At 45.1% G+C, this 18385-nt stretch overlaps 1 protein-coding gene across 1 annotated transcript; it reads left to right on the top strand.

Annotated features, from left to right (window-relative positions):
• The first annotated feature begins 2324 nt into the window (after positions 1-2324).
• On the top strand, positions 2325-8875 carry LOC149460734 (uncharacterized). Its single transcript, XM_089679277.1, has one exon. The coding sequence runs from the start codon at positions 2332-2334 to the stop codon at positions 3985-3987; it is 1656 nt and encodes a 551-aa protein (XP_089535403.1). The 5' UTR covers positions 2325-2331; the 3' UTR covers positions 3988-8875.
• The last annotated feature ends 9510 nt before the right edge of the window (positions 8876-18385 follow it).

The raw sequence follows: 18385 nt of genomic DNA, 5'->3' as shown, positions 1-18385 counted from the left end.
CATACAGGTATTCAAACTTCACACCAACAGAGAGTCCCATCAGGAGGGAGGGCTGCTGGAGACACCCCCACTAAGCTAATACATATAAACACATACATCCCATAATAGTTTTCTCCCAAGCAAGAGAAACAATAGAACAATGGGATGCAACCACATGGCATTAAACAATCAACAACCCCCCACCCCAATATTAGGACAGATCACCCTGTACCCCTAACAGGCACAGGGTGACTTACACATAATAGGGATATGGGGAGCTGATACAGGGGTCGCCCCACCTCTCCAAAGTGAGCTGGGTTCCATGGGCCCCCCACCCAAAGTGACTCCAGTCACATATCTCTCCTTTCAGCAGGAGACTAAAGCAGGAGGAGACCCCAGACGGGTGGACTCTGAAGTTAGTCTGTACTTCCAGTCCTCCAATGCTAGCAACCACACAGATCCCCAAACAAATTGTCCCACACAAAGCATTACTCACCCAGCCAACCTCTGCCTCTCTCATAGAACATACCCACCGCTGGGGAGAAGTATGGGCTGGTCCTTCTCTCTGAAGTCCTCTCAGCCGCTGGAGAGAAGACAGGGTGGCTGGGCCGGCTCCATCATGCTGTTGGGGATCTGGGCTGACTGCCCAGCATCCCCGGGGTATCCAGGTGGTGACTGTAGTTGCTAGGCAGAGCCCAGCGGCGTTCTGTCCTGTTGCCAGCACTTCTGCTGGGGACCCCACATCTGCTCCAGCTAACCGTGGGGGAGGGAGGCCGGCTTCCTCCACTCCCAGACTGTGGATCTGCTGCTGGGATTACATTCCTCTGTCACGGTCCCCCTGGTGCACAGATCCTGGCTTGGGAGGGAAGACCGTTTCCTCCACTCTGGTTGCCTCTGGGGGAGGGAGGACAACAACCTCCTCTCCCTTCTCCCCCTGGGCCTCTGATACTACCACAGGTGTGAAGCAGAGGTCCTGGACCCTCTGTCTGGTTGTCAGCGCTTCTGCTGGAGAAGTTTCTTTTACCTCCAAAGATGCTTCTGGCAGGAAATCCCATGTCCCGGTCAGTGGTGTAGGAGAAAGGCCGGCCACCTCTTCTCTCAGGGAGACTGAAGCTGTTGTTGGTGCTGGGTAGAGCTCAGCAATGTTTGGCCCTGTTGCCAGCTCTTCTGCTGGAGGCTCACCAGGTGGTTTTTCCTCAGCAGAGAAGTCTATCAAATCCCCAGCCTCTGGAATGGCTAAATGTCCAGGGCACAGGCTGGTGGCCCTTGGGCCCAGTGCCAGCACTTTGGCAGGTGCTTCATCACCCATAACATCTTCCAGTAAAAAATCAATTAGATCCATACATCCTGGGATCTGTAATTGGAGGGATGAGCCGACTGCTCCATCTTCCATACCCTCATCCAGTTGTTGGACAGACGTATTCCTCCATCCAAGCTCATCCCGTGCAGAAACAGGATCGTCTAAGTAAGCCAGCAGTTGCTGCATCCGCCATAAGACCTCCGTTTCCATAGCTGTGGGTGGTATCTGTCTCTCCTCTCCTGTTATCTGAACCTTGGATCCCGGTGGAGGTTTGGATGTGTTCACATCCAGGAAGCACAATCCCACTGCTTGCCACCAATGTACCGGAACAGACCCCGACTGCGCTTGGGTACTTCCGTTATAATACCGCTTCCCCGTTCAAACACTGACCACAGACACCACAGCCGACCATACAAGACTAGATGACACAAGTCTGTCTGAACATGGAACTCTTTATTTGAAACTCAAACTGGATTTTTATACACTCTGGGGACAATCCCCCCTCCCTGCATAAGGACACAGGGCGGGGCAATCTACACTTAGCAACAAGAGACACACAGATATTAAAACTTCACACTAGCAGACAGTCCCATCAGGAGGGAGGGCTGCTGGAAACACCCCCTCACTAAGATAATACATATAAACACATACAGTACATCCCATAACAGTTTGCTCCCAAGCAAGACACAATAGAACAATGGAATGCAACTACATGGCATTATACAATCCACAACCCCCACCCCAATATTAAGCCAGATCACCCTGTACCCCTAACAGGCACAGGGTGACTTACACATAAGAGGGATATGGGGAGCTGAGACAGGGGTCTCCCCACCCCTCCAAAGTGAGCTGAGTTCCATGGGTTCCCCACCCAAAGTGATTCCTGTCATACTCCTCATCACTGTCCCTCCTATAAAAGACAGTTCTGTTTTTTTCCTCACTCTCTGACTGAGGTCCATGAATAAAGAAATGACCTGGTAGGAGATCAGAGGAGCCATTTCCTAGTTCCCTTGAGGGTGGAATTGTAAGCTCCTCAGAGACCAAGCTGCCTGATGTGGGCGGAGTCCTGGTTTGGGGGAACCAACCAGCTCCTGTCTAGTAATCCTCTTTGTCTTTGTATTTTAGTCCATGGCCGGGAGATGAGGAAAACCTCCGAGGATTGTCTCACTTTGTCTCCAGACTGGAAAGTAGAAGATGAGGACATCACACAGTATAGTCCAGGAGAAAACCCGGCTCCCTCCAATGTCCATCCGGCACCACCCAGTGTAGATGGACCATCGGATTCCTCGTATCCTGAGGAACCTCAGACTGTGCGGGACCGGGCTGGCCTTCCAATGAGGAAGAGGTTGTCCTGTACTGAGTGTGGGAAATGTTTCCCTTCTAAATACCATCTTAATGAGCATAAACGATCTCACACGGGGGAGAAGCCGTATTCCTGTCCTGAGTGCGGGAAATGTTTTTCACAAAAGTCTAATCTTAAAACACACCAAAGGCTTCACACAGCTAAGAAGCCATATTCCTGTCCTGAGTGCGGGAAGTGTTTCCATTATAAATCCAAACTTAATGATCATAAAAGATCTCACACAGGTGAGAAGCCACATTCTTGCCCTGAATGCGGGAAATGTTTTTCAGCTAAGTCCAATCTTTACACACATCAGAGATCTCACACAGGTGAGAAGCCTTATTCATGTCCTAAGTGCGGAAGATGTTTTTCAGAGAAGTCCAAGCTTCACAAACATCTGAGATCTCACACAAGGGAGAAGCCATTTTCCTGTTCTGAGTGTGGGAAATGTTTTTCAGTGAAGTCCAGTCTTCACAACCATAGGAGAATGCACACTGGGGAGACACCGTTTTCCTGTTCTGAGTGTGGGAAATGTTTTTCAGCGAAGTCCAGTCTTCACAAACATCAGAGAATGCACACAGGGGAGAATCAATTTTCTTGTCTTGAGTGCGGGAAATGTTTTTCACAGCAGTCCAGACTTTGCAGACATCAGAGATCTCCCATGGGGAAAATGCCATTTTCCTGTTCTGAGTGCGGGAAATGTTTTGAACAAAAATCAGATCTTGTCAAACATCAGAGGTCTCACATGGGCGAAAAACCATACTCATGTCCTGAGTGCGGGAAATGTTTTTCAGCTAAGTCCAGTATTTATAATCATCGGAGATTACACAAGGGAATGAAGCCGTATTCCTGTTCTGAGTGCGGGAACTGTTTTGAACAAAAATCAGATCTTGTCAAACATCAGAGGTCTCACATGGGCGAAAAACCATACTCATGTCCTGAGTGCGGGAAATGTTTTTCAACTAAGTCCAGTATTTATAATCATCAGAGATTACACAAGGGAATGAAGCCGTATTCCTGTTCTGAGTGTGGGAAATGTTTTGTAGAAAAATCAAAACTAGTTGTACATCAGAGATCTCACACGGGGGAAAAGCCGTATTGCTGTCCTGAGTGCGGGAAATGTTTTTCAGACAAATCTAATCTTTACAGACATCAGAGATCTCACACTGGGGAGAAGCCAATTTCCTGTCCTGAGTGTGGGAAATGTTTTGTATACAAATCAGGACTTGTTATACATCAGAGATGTCACACGAGGGAAAAGCCGTATTCCTGTCCTGAGTGCGGGAAATGTTTTTCAAACAAGTCCAGTTTTTACAGTCATCAGAAATCTCACACAGGTGTGAAGCCACTTTCCTGTCCTGAGTGAGGGAAATGTTCCTCACTGAAGTCCTGTCTTCCTGTACATCAGGGGTCCCACACAACCCTGGAGGTGTATTAGTGCTTTGAGTGCGGGAAATGTCTTCTAGATGAATGTTGCTGGGCATCCCAGCTCTCATGTGGGGAAGAAGCACACCCTGATATACACCTCAGATATACTCCATGGCTGATCTTCACCATAGAAGAAACAGTTCATAAGGAGATCAGAGGTCACCAAAGACATGGATGAAGTGTGGGACCGGGTTGGCCATTGATAAGAGAAGAATAAAAATGGAGTCAATGTTCTAGCAGAAGCTCTCACAAACACTTGGAGGTCTGATGGAGGTGTGGAAGTGTGAGGTCCTGCCACCGTGACAATGACACCGGGTCCTCCTGGCTGCTGTTTCAGAAGCTCCAATATGTATTTTGTGAGCAGAGAAAACTGTGTTCTAGGTTGTCAGGACCTGGACCTTGAAGGTTCCAGAGATTCTTGGTGGGGACAAGACCTTCAGTCCCATGTCCAGGCTTTGCTAGATGCCTGCAGCCTGTGTGAGTACATAGGTGGGCAGGATCATTATAGGCCAGGTCTTCTGCCATTTGGAGACAGGACCCTGTCAGGAGAGCTGGGGGTTCTTGCTGGAGATTGCAACCCTTGTGAGGTGGGATTCCTTGCCCAAGGACTGGGAAAGTCAGGACAGCTCCAAGAGTCTGGTGAACCTGAAGTGGCTTGTGAGTCCAGGGGGCTGGAGGGAGTCCAGAAGTCAATGGAGGAGTGATCAAGCTTGAGGGGGGTGGGGAACCCTATGTAGAGGCCAGGAGTGGACCTGTGTATTGAGGTGCTGTAACCAAGGCTGAGTAATCCTGAAGAAGTCCTAGTCTGGGGGACCAGTGTAAAGATCAGTGGTGCTGTTGAAGTGTAGCCAGGTGAGCTAGCATTTTCAGTTATCTGATAGTTATCTTGATTGACGTGGACTCACTTACAAACATCTACCACAGGAGCTAACAAACCCCCATATCACAGAGGGATTTCAGGAAAATACTGCATTGAGGCCACTAGATGGCGCTGACGGCTATAAGAAATCATTGTGTAAAATAAATGATGGACAGAATTTATCCCGGCGGGGCAAATGCTCTTCACATTTGTCCAACTAACTTTCACTTGTGTAGAGATGTGCTGGTTGCTTTAAATCTTAAACAGCAGCTGCAAAGCATTTATTTTTTCTTTTCCCTCTTTGTGAGTGACAGACAGGAAAAGCAGGACTGTGCTCTAATTGGTTGTTGCTACAGCTGAGAAGGATCCACCCATAGCAGCACTGTTGCAGCTGAACGTATGATTGGCTGTGGAGGAAAGGAGAGTGGAAAAAGGAAGAAGAAGCACATGTTGGGGAGGAGACATTTTCAGGGGATCGCATGGAGCAAGGGCTCCTGGTGTAAAGTCAGAGTCTCACTCTCTGTGCTGCTAGAGTCCATGGGCTGGGCTGGGAGTGGGTAGCAGAGGAATTGTTGCTGGAGGACAGTGTGCAAGTCAAGGATTGTCCTGCCTGACACTCAGGATTACCGCCACTCAAGTGCATGTGTCTCTCAAAGTCTGGAGCTGCTCAAAGAGAGAGGATTTACACTACTGTCTAAGGCTATCTAGAGGACAATCCAGAAACAGTGAGTACTCTGTGATGAAAGGGGATTTTGATATTGCTGCATTTGCTGTTCATCTCTGGAGAATAGTCATGAGAAAGCCTGCTCTCTAATTCTCAGAGTGACACAGATCTTGGAAAGCCCAAGCTGCTCGGAATTATCTATTCCTGCTGCTGATTGATGAGAGAACTCTGTCTCTGTATATTACTGGTGACTGTCTCCTCAAAACTTGTGCTGTGGCTGAAAAGTGTGTTTAGTTCAAATCCCCACAGAAGCTTGCTGCTTTGAATATACTGAGCAAGTGTCCGTACATCAGGATTTCACCTGTATGGTAAAGATGTGTTAAAGTGTTGTTGTTTCCTATTGCAATGTTCACTGGAAGATTCTGCTTAAAGGAGACTGTGCTATCCTGCTACCCCTGGATTACAAATACTCTCCCATGCAGAGAGTGAGCGCTCTTCCATTGATTAAAGGGCCCCAACGTTGAGAGACTTTAAGTTTCATCCCACTGGCCAGTGGTTAGGTAGGACATTTCTGCTCTAGATAGTACTGCTATAGCAAATGTCAATAAGCTGCTAAACCTCATTAACTACCTGCCGACCGCAGATAGCTGAATGGCGGCTTCACTGCGGCCGGCCAGTTCTGAGTGGACGTCATATGACGTCCCCCCAGAACGCGCTCTCCTGCGCGCCCCAGGGGGCGCGCACCCGGCGATCTCCATGATCGCTGTGTCCTACGGACACAGCTGATCACGTGATGTGGTAAAAGGCCAATCACAGCGGCCTTTTACCACCTGATCAGTGGTGTCCAATGACACGCTGATCAGAGGGAAATGCAAGTGCCGGTTCTCGGCTGCACTTTCCTCACGCTGTCAGATTGTGAGGAAAGTACTGCCGAGAACCGGCAGTTGTCACAGCGGGGATCGGCACCGATCATCGGCACTGATGATCAGTGCCCTGATGATCGGTGCCCAGCAGTGCCACCCACAAGTTCCGCCCACCTGTGCCCAGCAGTGCGCCCACTAGCTCCGCCCACCTGTGCCACTCTGCAGTGCCACCTACCTGTGCCCAGAAGTGCCACCTACATGTGCCCAGCAGTGCAGCCAGTCAGTGCCCAGGGGTTGTGCCAGTCAGTGCCCAGCAGTGATGCCAGTCAGTGCTGTCTATCAGTACCCATCATCAGTGCCGCCTATCAGTGCTGCATATTAGTGCCGCCTATCTGTGACACCTCAATAGTGCTGTCTATCAGTGCCGCCTATCCATGCCACCTCATTAGTGCTGCCTATCAGTGCCCTTTAGTGCTGCCTATCAGTGCCCATCAGTGCTGCCTCATCAACGCACATCAGTGAAGGAGAAAAAATGCCTGTTTGAAAAATTTTATAATAGAAACAAAACTTTTTTTTCTTCAAATTTTTTGCACTTTTTTATTTATAGCGCAAAAAGTAAAGCGCCCAGTGGCGATTAAATACCACCAAAAGAAAGCTCTATTTGTGAGAAAAAAATGATCAAAATTTCATATGGGTACAATGTTGCATGACCGCGCAATTGTCAATCAAAGTGCGGCAGCGCTGAAAGCTGAAAATTGGCCTGGTAAGGAAGGGGGTATAAGTGCCCGGTAGGCAAGTGGTTAACCTCCTTAGCGGTATTCCCGAGTGTAAAATTTGAGTACCTAGAGCGGTAACCCCGAGCTACTTTCGGGCTTACCATGCGGCGTTGCTCAGGGGGTCCCTGCAGCACTTACCTTGTCCTTCGCTCCCACGATGTGTCCCCTGCAGCGTCCCCGGCCATCTCCTCCGGCCGATGCCGGCATCCAGCTTCCGTGTTCCGGTCCCTGTGACGCCGGGACATACGGGCGCCGGAACCGGCGGCAAATTTGAAATTTTTTTAAAAATGTCATTTTTTTAAAAAGGATTATTACATAGTAAAACATTGCTGTTTCAATGCATTTCACATACATTTTGTCCCAAGTGCTTTGTCCGGCGCCCTGCCTGCATTTTTACTGTTCTTTCTGCTTGGAAACTGAGAAACGTCCATGGCGTCCAAAAAGCGTCCCTTTAGGTCAAAACCGGTTTTAGACCGGCTAGAGAACAGCGATAGTAAATCAGAACCACTTGCAGAATTCAGTGATAATGATTTGTGGGGGAAATTCGTCATCAGACACTGAAAACGATTTTGCGACTTTGCTCAGCGATGTGCGAACTTGGCGCTATATTTCACATTTCAGTGTTTTTGGTTTGATTATATTATTGAATTAAATTTATTATTATTATATTATTATTTTTTATGATTATTTATTAAATTATAATTTATGGTTTCGTGTTTCAAATTTTATCCTACCCGGGATGTTTACTAGACTCTTCTTCGGACAGATTTCAGTGAGTTATTCCTAAAAATTACAGCCTACAATAAAAAACTACATATTTCCATGCAAAAAAATGGTACCGCTTTCAGCACAAAAAATCGGAAAGAATCAGACCGCCAGGGAGGTTAACAGTTATTGTTTCATGTGACAATGTCACTCTCATATGCCGCCCTAGTCAGTGTGATACTAGTCAGTTTTTGGAGTCTTTGGCGATTGAATTGTGACTTCTTACTAACTGTGTTATGCAAAGTGGTATTGATTTAGTAGTGGACCTAATTGTCCAGTGCTTATCTGTTCCTGTCCTAATTTATGATGCTGGCCAGCCCTGGAATGTGCGCACATGAAGAAACTCACACTGACACGTTTGGTCTGTGAAAACTTCTCTCTAATTTATTGAAATGAAACCGTGAGTTTATATATGAAAAATGATGCGAACATCACGTGATAACAGCATAAGCATTATATTAGTCTTTGATTGGTCACTTTACACGAAAACAATCTCCGTCATGGTATAGGTGTGATCTTCTTCAGTCTTATCTTAAAAAGAGAAAAACATTCTTTTGTCTTCCAAATCACACGATGGGAGGGGGTCTGTTCCTGTGAGCAAATATTTCTTAAGCAAGGATTTCTTAAAGTACCACAAAGCCCAGCAGGCAGAAAATATTCACACAGCATATATATTCATGCTAAACATTTATAAATATGTGGAAAGAAATAGTATTAAAGTATAAAAGTAAATATGTAAAAAGATGTGTATAAAAAAGTGTATATATATATTCAATTTGAAATGAAATAGGCATTTTACCAAATCCATCACAGTATCTGTGTTCTATGTACATTACCTGTGTTAAATCAGCCAGTTCTTTTTCAGGGTTTATCTTCTTCAATAAAACCCATAAAAAATATTCTCAGAGTGTCGAAGTGTTCTGGGTATAATCGGAGGTGTCACCAGATTCAGTTGGGAGCTGTACCTATATATCTAGCCAAGCATCACCTAAGGGTGTGCTACACTTGCAGTAAGTTTTTATTATTAAAGTTTTGTAGGATACATTGTGCAACTCGTACAAATGTTCAGAAGTAACCAACCCATGAAAACAATTCCAGAGTGCATCCGTAAATCATACAAGAGAATACAAGTGATGGATATAAAGATCAATGAGCGCGGCGTGTTACAAGATCGGGTTTACAGTAACGATACACATTGTAAGAATGGCAACAAGAGGATAATTAGAGAAGGGAAGGAGAAGAGAATAAAATGAGGGGGAGGGGAAATCATGAGTTAGCCATAATTTGGGAGACACTCTTGGACTGGGTGTGAGAGTCGGGTCCTGCACAGAGGATAGGCAAGATACCCAGTAACCAAGGCCTCCCAGGTCAGGGGGCTGAGAGAAAAGGAAGAGGGAAGGAAATAGAACAAGGTTCTAAGACAAAAAGGAGAACAGAAAAATAGAAGAGAATGCGATGGTTGTCCGGGGTGACGCCACGCATGCTATAGTCCAAGCACCAAGAAAGGGTTATAGAAAACCCAGATAAAATGGGTGTAAGATGTTGGAATAGGGGGGATAGTACCAGAGAAAGCTGTAGAATAGAAATCTAGGTCATAAAGTAAATTAAAACATAGTCCGCTTATTTTCTAAACAGTTATTTAAATATCACATGTAAAGTTGATGGATAGTAAGCATGATAATGATAACAAAGCATATGACCAAAAAATAGTATGGAAACAAAATGTAAGTTCTCTGGAACGTCCTCAAGGCTGTAGACGATATAAACCTGGATGGAGATATAAAACCAGGTGCAGCGCTATATATCCCATAGAGACCGGATTCAATTTATATTTTCAAGATGGGTTTCACACTAGTGTGTGCAATATAGAGATAGTGTTCCAAAAAGAAATCATGGCGGTATAGATGATGGCTTGATTGCCAAATAAATTACTTCATGCAGCCAAATTTGGAACACTCCAGCAACCACACAACGCACATCTCAGTGAGAGATCAATATATTGTAGATCATGAAGTGTAAACACCGATCCCACAGTATCAGCTTAAATGTATACATTCCTCCAGCAGTGTATGTTCACCAATAGCCTATTCATAGACCAGCATTTATATAGAACTGAACAGATATAAGAAGTTAGCTTCAAACCTGCCACCAAACGAACATGGATCCAGGGTGAGTGGAATTCTGTAATCCTTTATAGTGGTTTTCAGGTGTAAGCAATCATTCCTTAAATGGACCCAATGATGTCCTTAAATGGATCAAATGATGCTTACTATCCATCAAAAAATAAGCAGACTATGTTTTAATTTACTTTATGACCTAGATTTCTATTCTACAGCTTTCTCTGGCACTATCCCCCCTATTCCCACATCTTACACCCATTTTATCTGGGTTTTCTATAATCCTTTCTTGGTGCTGGGTCTATAGCATGCGTGGCGTCACCCCGGACAACCATCGCATTCTCTTCTATTTTTCTGTTCTCCTTTTTGTCTTAGAACCTTGTTCTATTTCCTTCCCTCTTCCTTTTCTCTCGGTCCCCTGACCTGGGAGGCCTTGGTTACAGGGTATCTTGCCTATCCTCTGTGCAGAACCCGACTCTCACACCCAGTCCAAGAGTGTCTCCCAAATTATGATTTCTAAGTGGGAGAACTTGCAAAATCGCAGGGTGTTTAAATACTTCTGTTCCTCACTGTAACCTATTTAAATTGTGATCTCATGTGGCCTGAGGGCTTCAAATGCCATGGGATGTATCAAGTATTCATGGGAAAGGGGCAGATTAGTAACGTCTGTAATAGTTTTAGGATCTTTGTCCAAATTCTGGAGAGCATGGAGCATGACCACCATATGTGAAGTACATCCCCTTGGTAGGAACAGCCTGAATACAGGTGATGGAAGAGTTAGAGCAAAGGTGTGCTAAACGGGTTTGGACATAGACCACCTGGAAAGGGACTTACAGCCTGAATCAATAGCATGTTGATAGAGCAGGAGCCTATCCTGATCCAAATCTGTATCCAGTCTTCCTTGTCTCTAGTATCTCTAAGGTCATTTTCCCCCTTATGGACACAAATGTGGCCTCTAGAACTTTTAAGATTGTTCAGTTGGGAATAGATAATTGAGATAAGTTTGGAGGAAAGAGGAGTGCGGTAGCAGATATGTTCAAACAAGGAAAGATCTTTGTTAGTAATTATGGTAGTCTACCAGTATCTAATTTGTAGGAAACAAAAAAGTTCAGTGGGTGGGGCTTGGTATTTTTACTAAATTTCTTTCTGGAAAGCAACCGGCAATAAAAAAGTAGATGTAAAGGAAGTTGTGGGAAGCCCACCTGTGAAATGTGATGAGACTCTAAACCCTGAGGAAATATTGGATTGGCCAAAAGAGGAAAGAGAGGCAAGTGAGGTGATATTAAGTTGCTGGAATATTTAATAGAGTCCCAGGTGCAGAGTGTGTGACCCATCAAGAGGCTTATAGATGTAGGTCTGGATTTTGGAGGAAGCCATGGGAGGGAACAACAAGAAGTTTGAGAACAGAGCAATGCTTCTAAGTCAATCCATAAGGGGGCATATTTTGTGTTGTAAAAGGTTGTTAGTGGGGTAATCTGTGCACCAAGTAAAAACTGGAACACCCAAACCTCCATGTTTCTTATGTAAAACATAGTATGTCTTAAGATTCGGGGCCCTTTGTACAGTTGAATCGCAGGACCTGGTTTTAAAAACATATGAGAGTATAGCAGGGGATGGGGATGGGAAGAGTATGAGATAAGTGTAGCACCCTCCTAGTCAGTTTGGGGAAGCTCTAGCTCTAATTGTTAGATAGAGGGCTGAGTAGTAGCCTGGATGTGATAGCCAGGTGGGTCAAATTTGGGTCCGGGCTGAGAGGCTGTGCAGATCAGCCTTCTGGAACTTCCTTCTGCCCTAAAAGTTTGGAGATAGATCTGGAAGCAATGGGCAGAGGTGAGGAGTGGCTGGTCTGTACTCTTAGAGGATCCTGGTTATCCCCAACAGGGGGCTTGGCAAGGGGCTAGGACAGGCTTTAAGAGTAACCAAGCCTGCTTAGCAGTGGCAGAGTTCAGGTGGAAGAGGAAGATTTAAGGCTGGAGAGCAGGAGCCTGGGAGGGGGCCCAGATGGCAGAGGGGCTCACCTTCAGGCAGAAGGACCTTGGAAGAAGGAAATCTTGGGACTTCACTGGCCCCCTGAGAGAGGACCACCTGTATGGCAGGGAAGGAGTGGCCCAGCTAGAAGGCCTGGTAGCGCCACCGACCCACCAGCAGCACAGGAGAAGGCCCAAGTGAGTAAACCTGCACCCCTTGGGCCAGATATGGGAAGGAATCCAGATTAGCAACTATCCAGGACTGCCTTACTCTAACATGGCAGGCACTGGATCCGCAGCTCAGGGATTTCCCTCACATAGCTGGATGAGAGGAGAATTAATCTGGGGTCTGTGGTGGTACAAGATGCTGGCTAGCTTTCCAAGAAAATATTTTTTTTGTGTAAAGATGTATACGTAGTTCAGGAAGTTGTCCTCAGTTCCGCAGTTCCATTGGGCATCCTGTGCACCCCTTACCCTATCCAAGTTACAATCCCCTAATAAAATCACAAAAACAAAGCTCAATTACTGGTTACTGACTCCTGCATGCAAGTCTATGTGAAAATGTTGCCTGGCTGTGCAGGACTATAGAGGGACCCAAAACTGCAGTGACTCCTAAATGGGTAGGGCTACATAAGCAAAGGAGTTTTGGTAAAATTGTCAATTTTCCATCACTGATCCTCCCTATCCAGGAGAGGTGAAGATGAGTCCAGGACAAAAGTAGGACTTTCAAGTATTTGAAAGTGGGATGTAGTTGGCCTCATGGAGTGTGTTGTACAAGCGAGTGAGATGAATGCCCAAATAATTCAGGCCAAGGAAACTATAATTCTGTTTTAAAGAGGCGACCGCTGCATTGGAAAGGGAAATGTATGGAGTACAGAGAATAGGACTGGCAGGGAGGTGTTGGGTTGGACCAAAGTTAGCAAAAGATTGTCGGCAAACAAACTGACTTTAACCTCTTCCCGTCCGCCATATAAGGAAATGGAGGTTCTCTTGTTCTGGGAGGATGTCATATGACATCCCCCCACTCTAACGGCACGCGACGATCGGGGGTGTGTTGTGTCCCTGGGATACAGCAAACCACCGTTCAGAGGGAAGAGCCGATGACATCGGCTCTGTCATGTGATCAGCTGTGTCCAATCACAGCAATTACATGTAAATAAGGAAATGCCGGTTATCGGCATTTCTCTTCTCATGAGCTGTCAGCTGACAGCTCATGAGGAAAGGAGAGCCGGTAATCGGCATTACTCAGACCGGATATGTACACTGATCATCAGGGCACTGATGATCAGTGTAGCTCCATCAGTGCCACTATGAGTACAGTGTTGCATGACCGTGCAAATGTCATTCAAAGTGTGACAAAGCTGAAAATTGGCCTGGGCAGGAAGGGGGTGAAAGTGCCCGGTAGGCAAGTGGTTAACCCCCCACCCTGACTGTGCTGTCATCCGGTACAGCATAAGTTGATCGTCAGGTACGGGCCAATGATTTTTGGCCTAGACCTGCTGATCACCTGTACCGAATCACAGATCAGCCCGTGTCCCATATTTGTAAACACAGACACAGGAACTCCACAGATCTTCTCTCCTGGAGCCCCCCAGAGAGCAGACCCCTGTGAGTACAAACCGCACACCTACACTTACAAACACCTAAATAAGCACATTTAACTGCTTGATCACACTCCAGTTAACCCTTTCACTGACCTGTGTCAGTACAGTCTACAGATTTTTTTTTTTTTACTGTATTAGTATCACAGGTGATGTCAGATAGCATCAGTGTCCCTCCCAGATAGCATCAGATTGTCCACCACATTACCACCATCCACAGCTAACCCTCTGATTGCCTGACCCACTATCACAGACACACTATAACTGTCATTCCTAGTATAGTGTCTGAAGGGATCAGTATCTTTGATCAGAACTATACTAGCATAAACAATAGTATAGTGTCCCCAAAAATGCAGTGTTTGCAGGATCAGCCTTGATACCCTCCAGTACTTGCATTCAGCCCCCCCCCCCCCAAGTGTAGTGTCAGTAGATCACTGTCCCCTCTGATATTGTTAGCAGAATCAGGCCTGATCTCTGCTAGCACTTGCAGGTACATTTTATTTGTAGTGGTTCAAGCAGTCCCTGACAGCCAGGTGCTCTTTTTTCCGCGAGTCGTACTACGTACCTATAACTTTAGTGGCCAAAATGTCCAAAGAAAAGTACACTAGTGAAGAGGCCTACAGGATTCTGAGCATGTCAGAGGAGAATGAAGGGGGGTTCTCACTGTCAGAATCAGGATCAGAATACAAACCTGTAGAAAACAGTGGCATCCTGAAAGATACCTCAGACGATGGAGAAAAGGTCAGGTGTACCCGCCTCCATGCCAGGTTGCTGAGCTGCTAAAAATGCATGATTATTCTCATATGCAGCAGAGTGCCAGAACAACTATTGCACTACCTTTTTGTGAGCTGGTGGGCACCGGCAGCCTAGTATATCCTGGCTTTTTACACACCAGCACTGCAGCATCTCATGATGATGTGAGTCCCAGAAGAGCAGTCCAAGTTGGTGAGGCGACTAGCACTAGTAGCATCCCTCAGCCACCAAGAATTTGCACACAGGCCTGTAGAGCCCATAATGTCCTATTGGACATGCTTGCAAATCTTGATTGGCAGCCCACGAATTCTGCAGCACCCGTGCTTCCCCATTCGCTGCCCAACCCAGAATTCAGGTGGAAACCGCAAATTTAACTACTCCCCTTGAATTATTCATAGCTGTTTTTCACGGACGAACTGTACAATTTCATTGTGAACTAAAGCAATCTTTATGCTGATCAGTACATTGCCGCCAACCTGAATTCGTACCTTGCCAGACCATTCAATTGGAAATGTATTATGGTTTAAAATTTTGAGGCCTAACCCTCAACACGGGCTTTTTAAAAGAGAAAGAATTGCGTTCATATTGGTCCACAGACCTGATTCATCATATGCTCGAGTTCTCTGTTGCAATGGCCAGGCATAGATATGAGAATATAATGCTTTTCATGCATTTTAATGACAATTTTCTCTGTTGTCCTCGGGGTGACCCTGACTATGATCAGCTCCACAAAATTTGGCCCCTTGTAAACTACTGGTCCTAAAAATACAAAGCATCTGCCTAGATGAGTCCTTCATTAATTCTTCTGGTCACCTTGTATTCTAGCAATATCTCCTGGGGTAGTCAGTGGGCGGACCACGCCTATGCTTGGGCCTATTTTTTTTTTTACTTTTTTTCTGGCAGATTTCTCCATCCACATTGATTAATGAATTAAATTAAAATGGGATAAATGAGAAAAAGAACATTGCATATATACCCAACACTAGAAGTGGGTAGATGCAGGGTGGTAGATTCTAATGGTGGACATGTCATATTTTTCTACCAAAGATTTCTTCATCCATATTGATCAATGTGAATGGAGGAATCTGTTAGGTTCTTTTATTTTGTTGTTGTTCAGCCCACATGCTGTATTAAAAAAAAGAACATTGCATGCATGCCCAACAAGGACCAGCGATGTATTAGTATGGCTCCGATCTTCTTCATGATCTAAGAAATCAGAAGTGATGAGCATTTATTCACTTACAGATGTAAACAGCGCCATGTAGTGAAGAAGTGAAATGTAAAAATGTATGCCTTTGAAAGCCAGAAGGTGGTCATTAGTTTTTGACCCCCAAATGCAGCCAGGCTCCCAAAAGGTCTTACACATGTGGTATTCCCATACTCGGGAGAAGTAGCAAAATGTATTTTGGAGTGTAATTCCACATATACCCATGGCATGTGTGAGAAATATCTCACTAAAGTGACAACTTTGTGTAAATATGTTTCTATATTTTGTGTGTGTGTGTGTATATATATATATATATACAGTATATATAATTTCCCAAAAACAAATGTAAAATCTTCATGCCTCTCATTAAAATAAAAACTCGACATGCCTCTCAGCAAATACCTTGGGGAGTTTACTTTCCAAAAATGGGTCTTTTGGGGGGTGCTTCTACTATCCTGGCATTTCAGGGCCTTCAAAACTGTGATAGGTAGTAAGGAAGTGACATGAGAAAATTCCAGCCCTGAAAGCCTGAAGGTGGTTATTGGTTTTCGGCCTCCGTATGCAGCTAGGCAATGGAAAAGTCTCACATGTGATAGCCCCATGCTTAGAAGTAGCAGAATGTGCTTTGGGGTGTAATTTCACATCCATCCATCGCATGTGTGAGAAATATCTTATTAAAATGACAATTTTGTGTAAACAAAAAAAAACGGATTGTGTAATTTTTTTAAAAACTTGTGACAAAAAAATAAAATCTTCCATGGACTCCACATGCATCTCAGCAAATTCCTTGGGGTGTCTTTCCAAAAAAGGGTTATTTGGGGGCGTTTATACTGCCCTGGCATTTTAGCACCTGATAGTCAGAAAGTAAAAGTTGCATAAATTCCAGTATAAACAGTATACCATAGTTTGTAGACTCTATAACTTTTACAGAAACCAATATAAACTTACTCAGATTTTTTCTTTTACCATCTAGCAGAATACACTTTAATCTTAATTTATGAAGACATTTAAATGTATTGGATGTTTTCATAACAGAAAGTAGACAATATAATTTTTCAAAATTTATCAAAATTTTTGGTATTTATTTGTTTATATCGCAAAAAATTAAAAACCCAGGGGCGATCAAATACCGCCAAAAGAAAGCTCTATTTGTGGGAAAAAAAATTATATGAATTTTGCTTGGGTACTGCATTGCATTACTGTGCAATTACCAGTTAATGTAGTACAGTGCAATATAGCAAAAAATGGCCTGGTCAGGATATGCCGTATCAGGAAGGGGTTAAAGATGCACTTGCTTTTTGGGTAGAATACTCTGAGCAGACAAGGGTCCATGTAGATGACATACACTGTACAGTTTTATAAAATGCTGCTTCATGTAGCCGGCATACCTGTAGGCCATTCCGGCTGGGAAATTCCCACACTGTCTGTATTATATCAAGCAACACAGGAGTGATCACATTCCCGTGTTCAAATGTCGCACATACACGTGTGCTTTCTTCTATAGGAGCAGCGGCTGAGCTCAGTGTTGTTAGGGAAGGGAGTGCACTGGGCATGCTCAGCATTTAGGCATGGAAGCATGATAACCCCCCCGGGACATCACCCATATACATAGCTGGAGGTCATCCTTCCAGAATCATTCCACTGATGGAACACACAGCCCCCAGATTAATATGACACAGGTACCGGTGGTCCAATCAGAACACTCCAGGTCCCAGCAGTGCACACTCCCAGATTAATGACACAGGTACTGGTGGCCCAATCAGAACACTCTAGGCCCTAGCAGTGCACACCACCAGATTATTATGACACAGGTACCGGTGGTCCAATCAGAACTCTCCATACCCCATCAGTGCACACCACCAGATTAATATGACACAGATACCAGTGGTCCAATCAGAACTCTCCAGGCCCCAGCAGTGCACACCACCAGATTAATATGACGCAGGTACAAGTGGTCCAATCAGAACTCTCCATGCCCCAGCAGTGCACACCACCAGATTAATATGACACAGGTACCGGTGGTCCAATCAGAACTCTCCAGGCCCCAGCAGTGCACACCACCAGATTAATATGACACAGGTACAAGTGGTCCAATCAGAACACTCCAGGCCCCAGCAGTGCACACTACGAGAATAAAACAAAGTCTATCATGGAACACACGCCTACGGCTCTGAGGAGCAGTCTAGCACATGGCACACCCTTCTAGGATTCCTCCAGCTGTCCTACAAGCTAGAACCCCGATGTTCACTGCCCTTCCCACTGTCCCCACACCCCCATACCAGACACACCACATACAGTAGCTTTCCACCACCCAACAGTTTATCCACAGACTGGTCTGGTGGGCCACCACACACACACAGGTCTCCGACTAGCAGATCTGCTACTTTACAATCTGCATGCAATCTGCCAACACACAGTACAATTGCATACAGATTTTCAATGAGCTTAGACCGAGCACATAGACACTACAATACAACAATCTCTCCGGAGATATGAGCCCGAGCTTAGTGCACAGAAGTCACTTGTTAATTTTATGATTTAATATCCCGAAAGTGGGCAGTGCATAAAATATGTGAACAAAAACAAACAAGGGCGCACTCTCATCGTGCATTATCGTGGTACACCACGTATTTATTAAAAAACTATAGATGTATACTCACAAGCCAAAAGGGATAAAAACAGGGCAGGTGATCCTTAAGAACAATCCAATTGATTCAAACACCCTTAATGGGATAAACTACTGGCACGTTTTGGGAGCCAAACT

Source organism: Staurois parvus, unplaced genomic scaffold (assembly GCF_062004578.1).
Source record: "Staurois parvus isolate SC_StPar_1 unplaced genomic scaffold, SC_StPar_1.0 ptg000221l, whole genome shotgun sequence".
Classification (NCBI taxonomy): Eukaryota; Metazoa; Chordata; class Amphibia; order Anura; family Ranidae; genus Staurois; species Staurois parvus.
This window is presented reverse-complemented; position numbering and strand designations above follow the sequence as displayed.

What these genes read in the sequence shown, in the direction of transcription:
- LOC149460734 (XM_089679277.1), top strand. Translation starts at nt 2,332, where the DNA reads ATGTGGGCGGAGTCCTGGTTTGGGGGAACCAACCAGCTCCTGTCTAGT.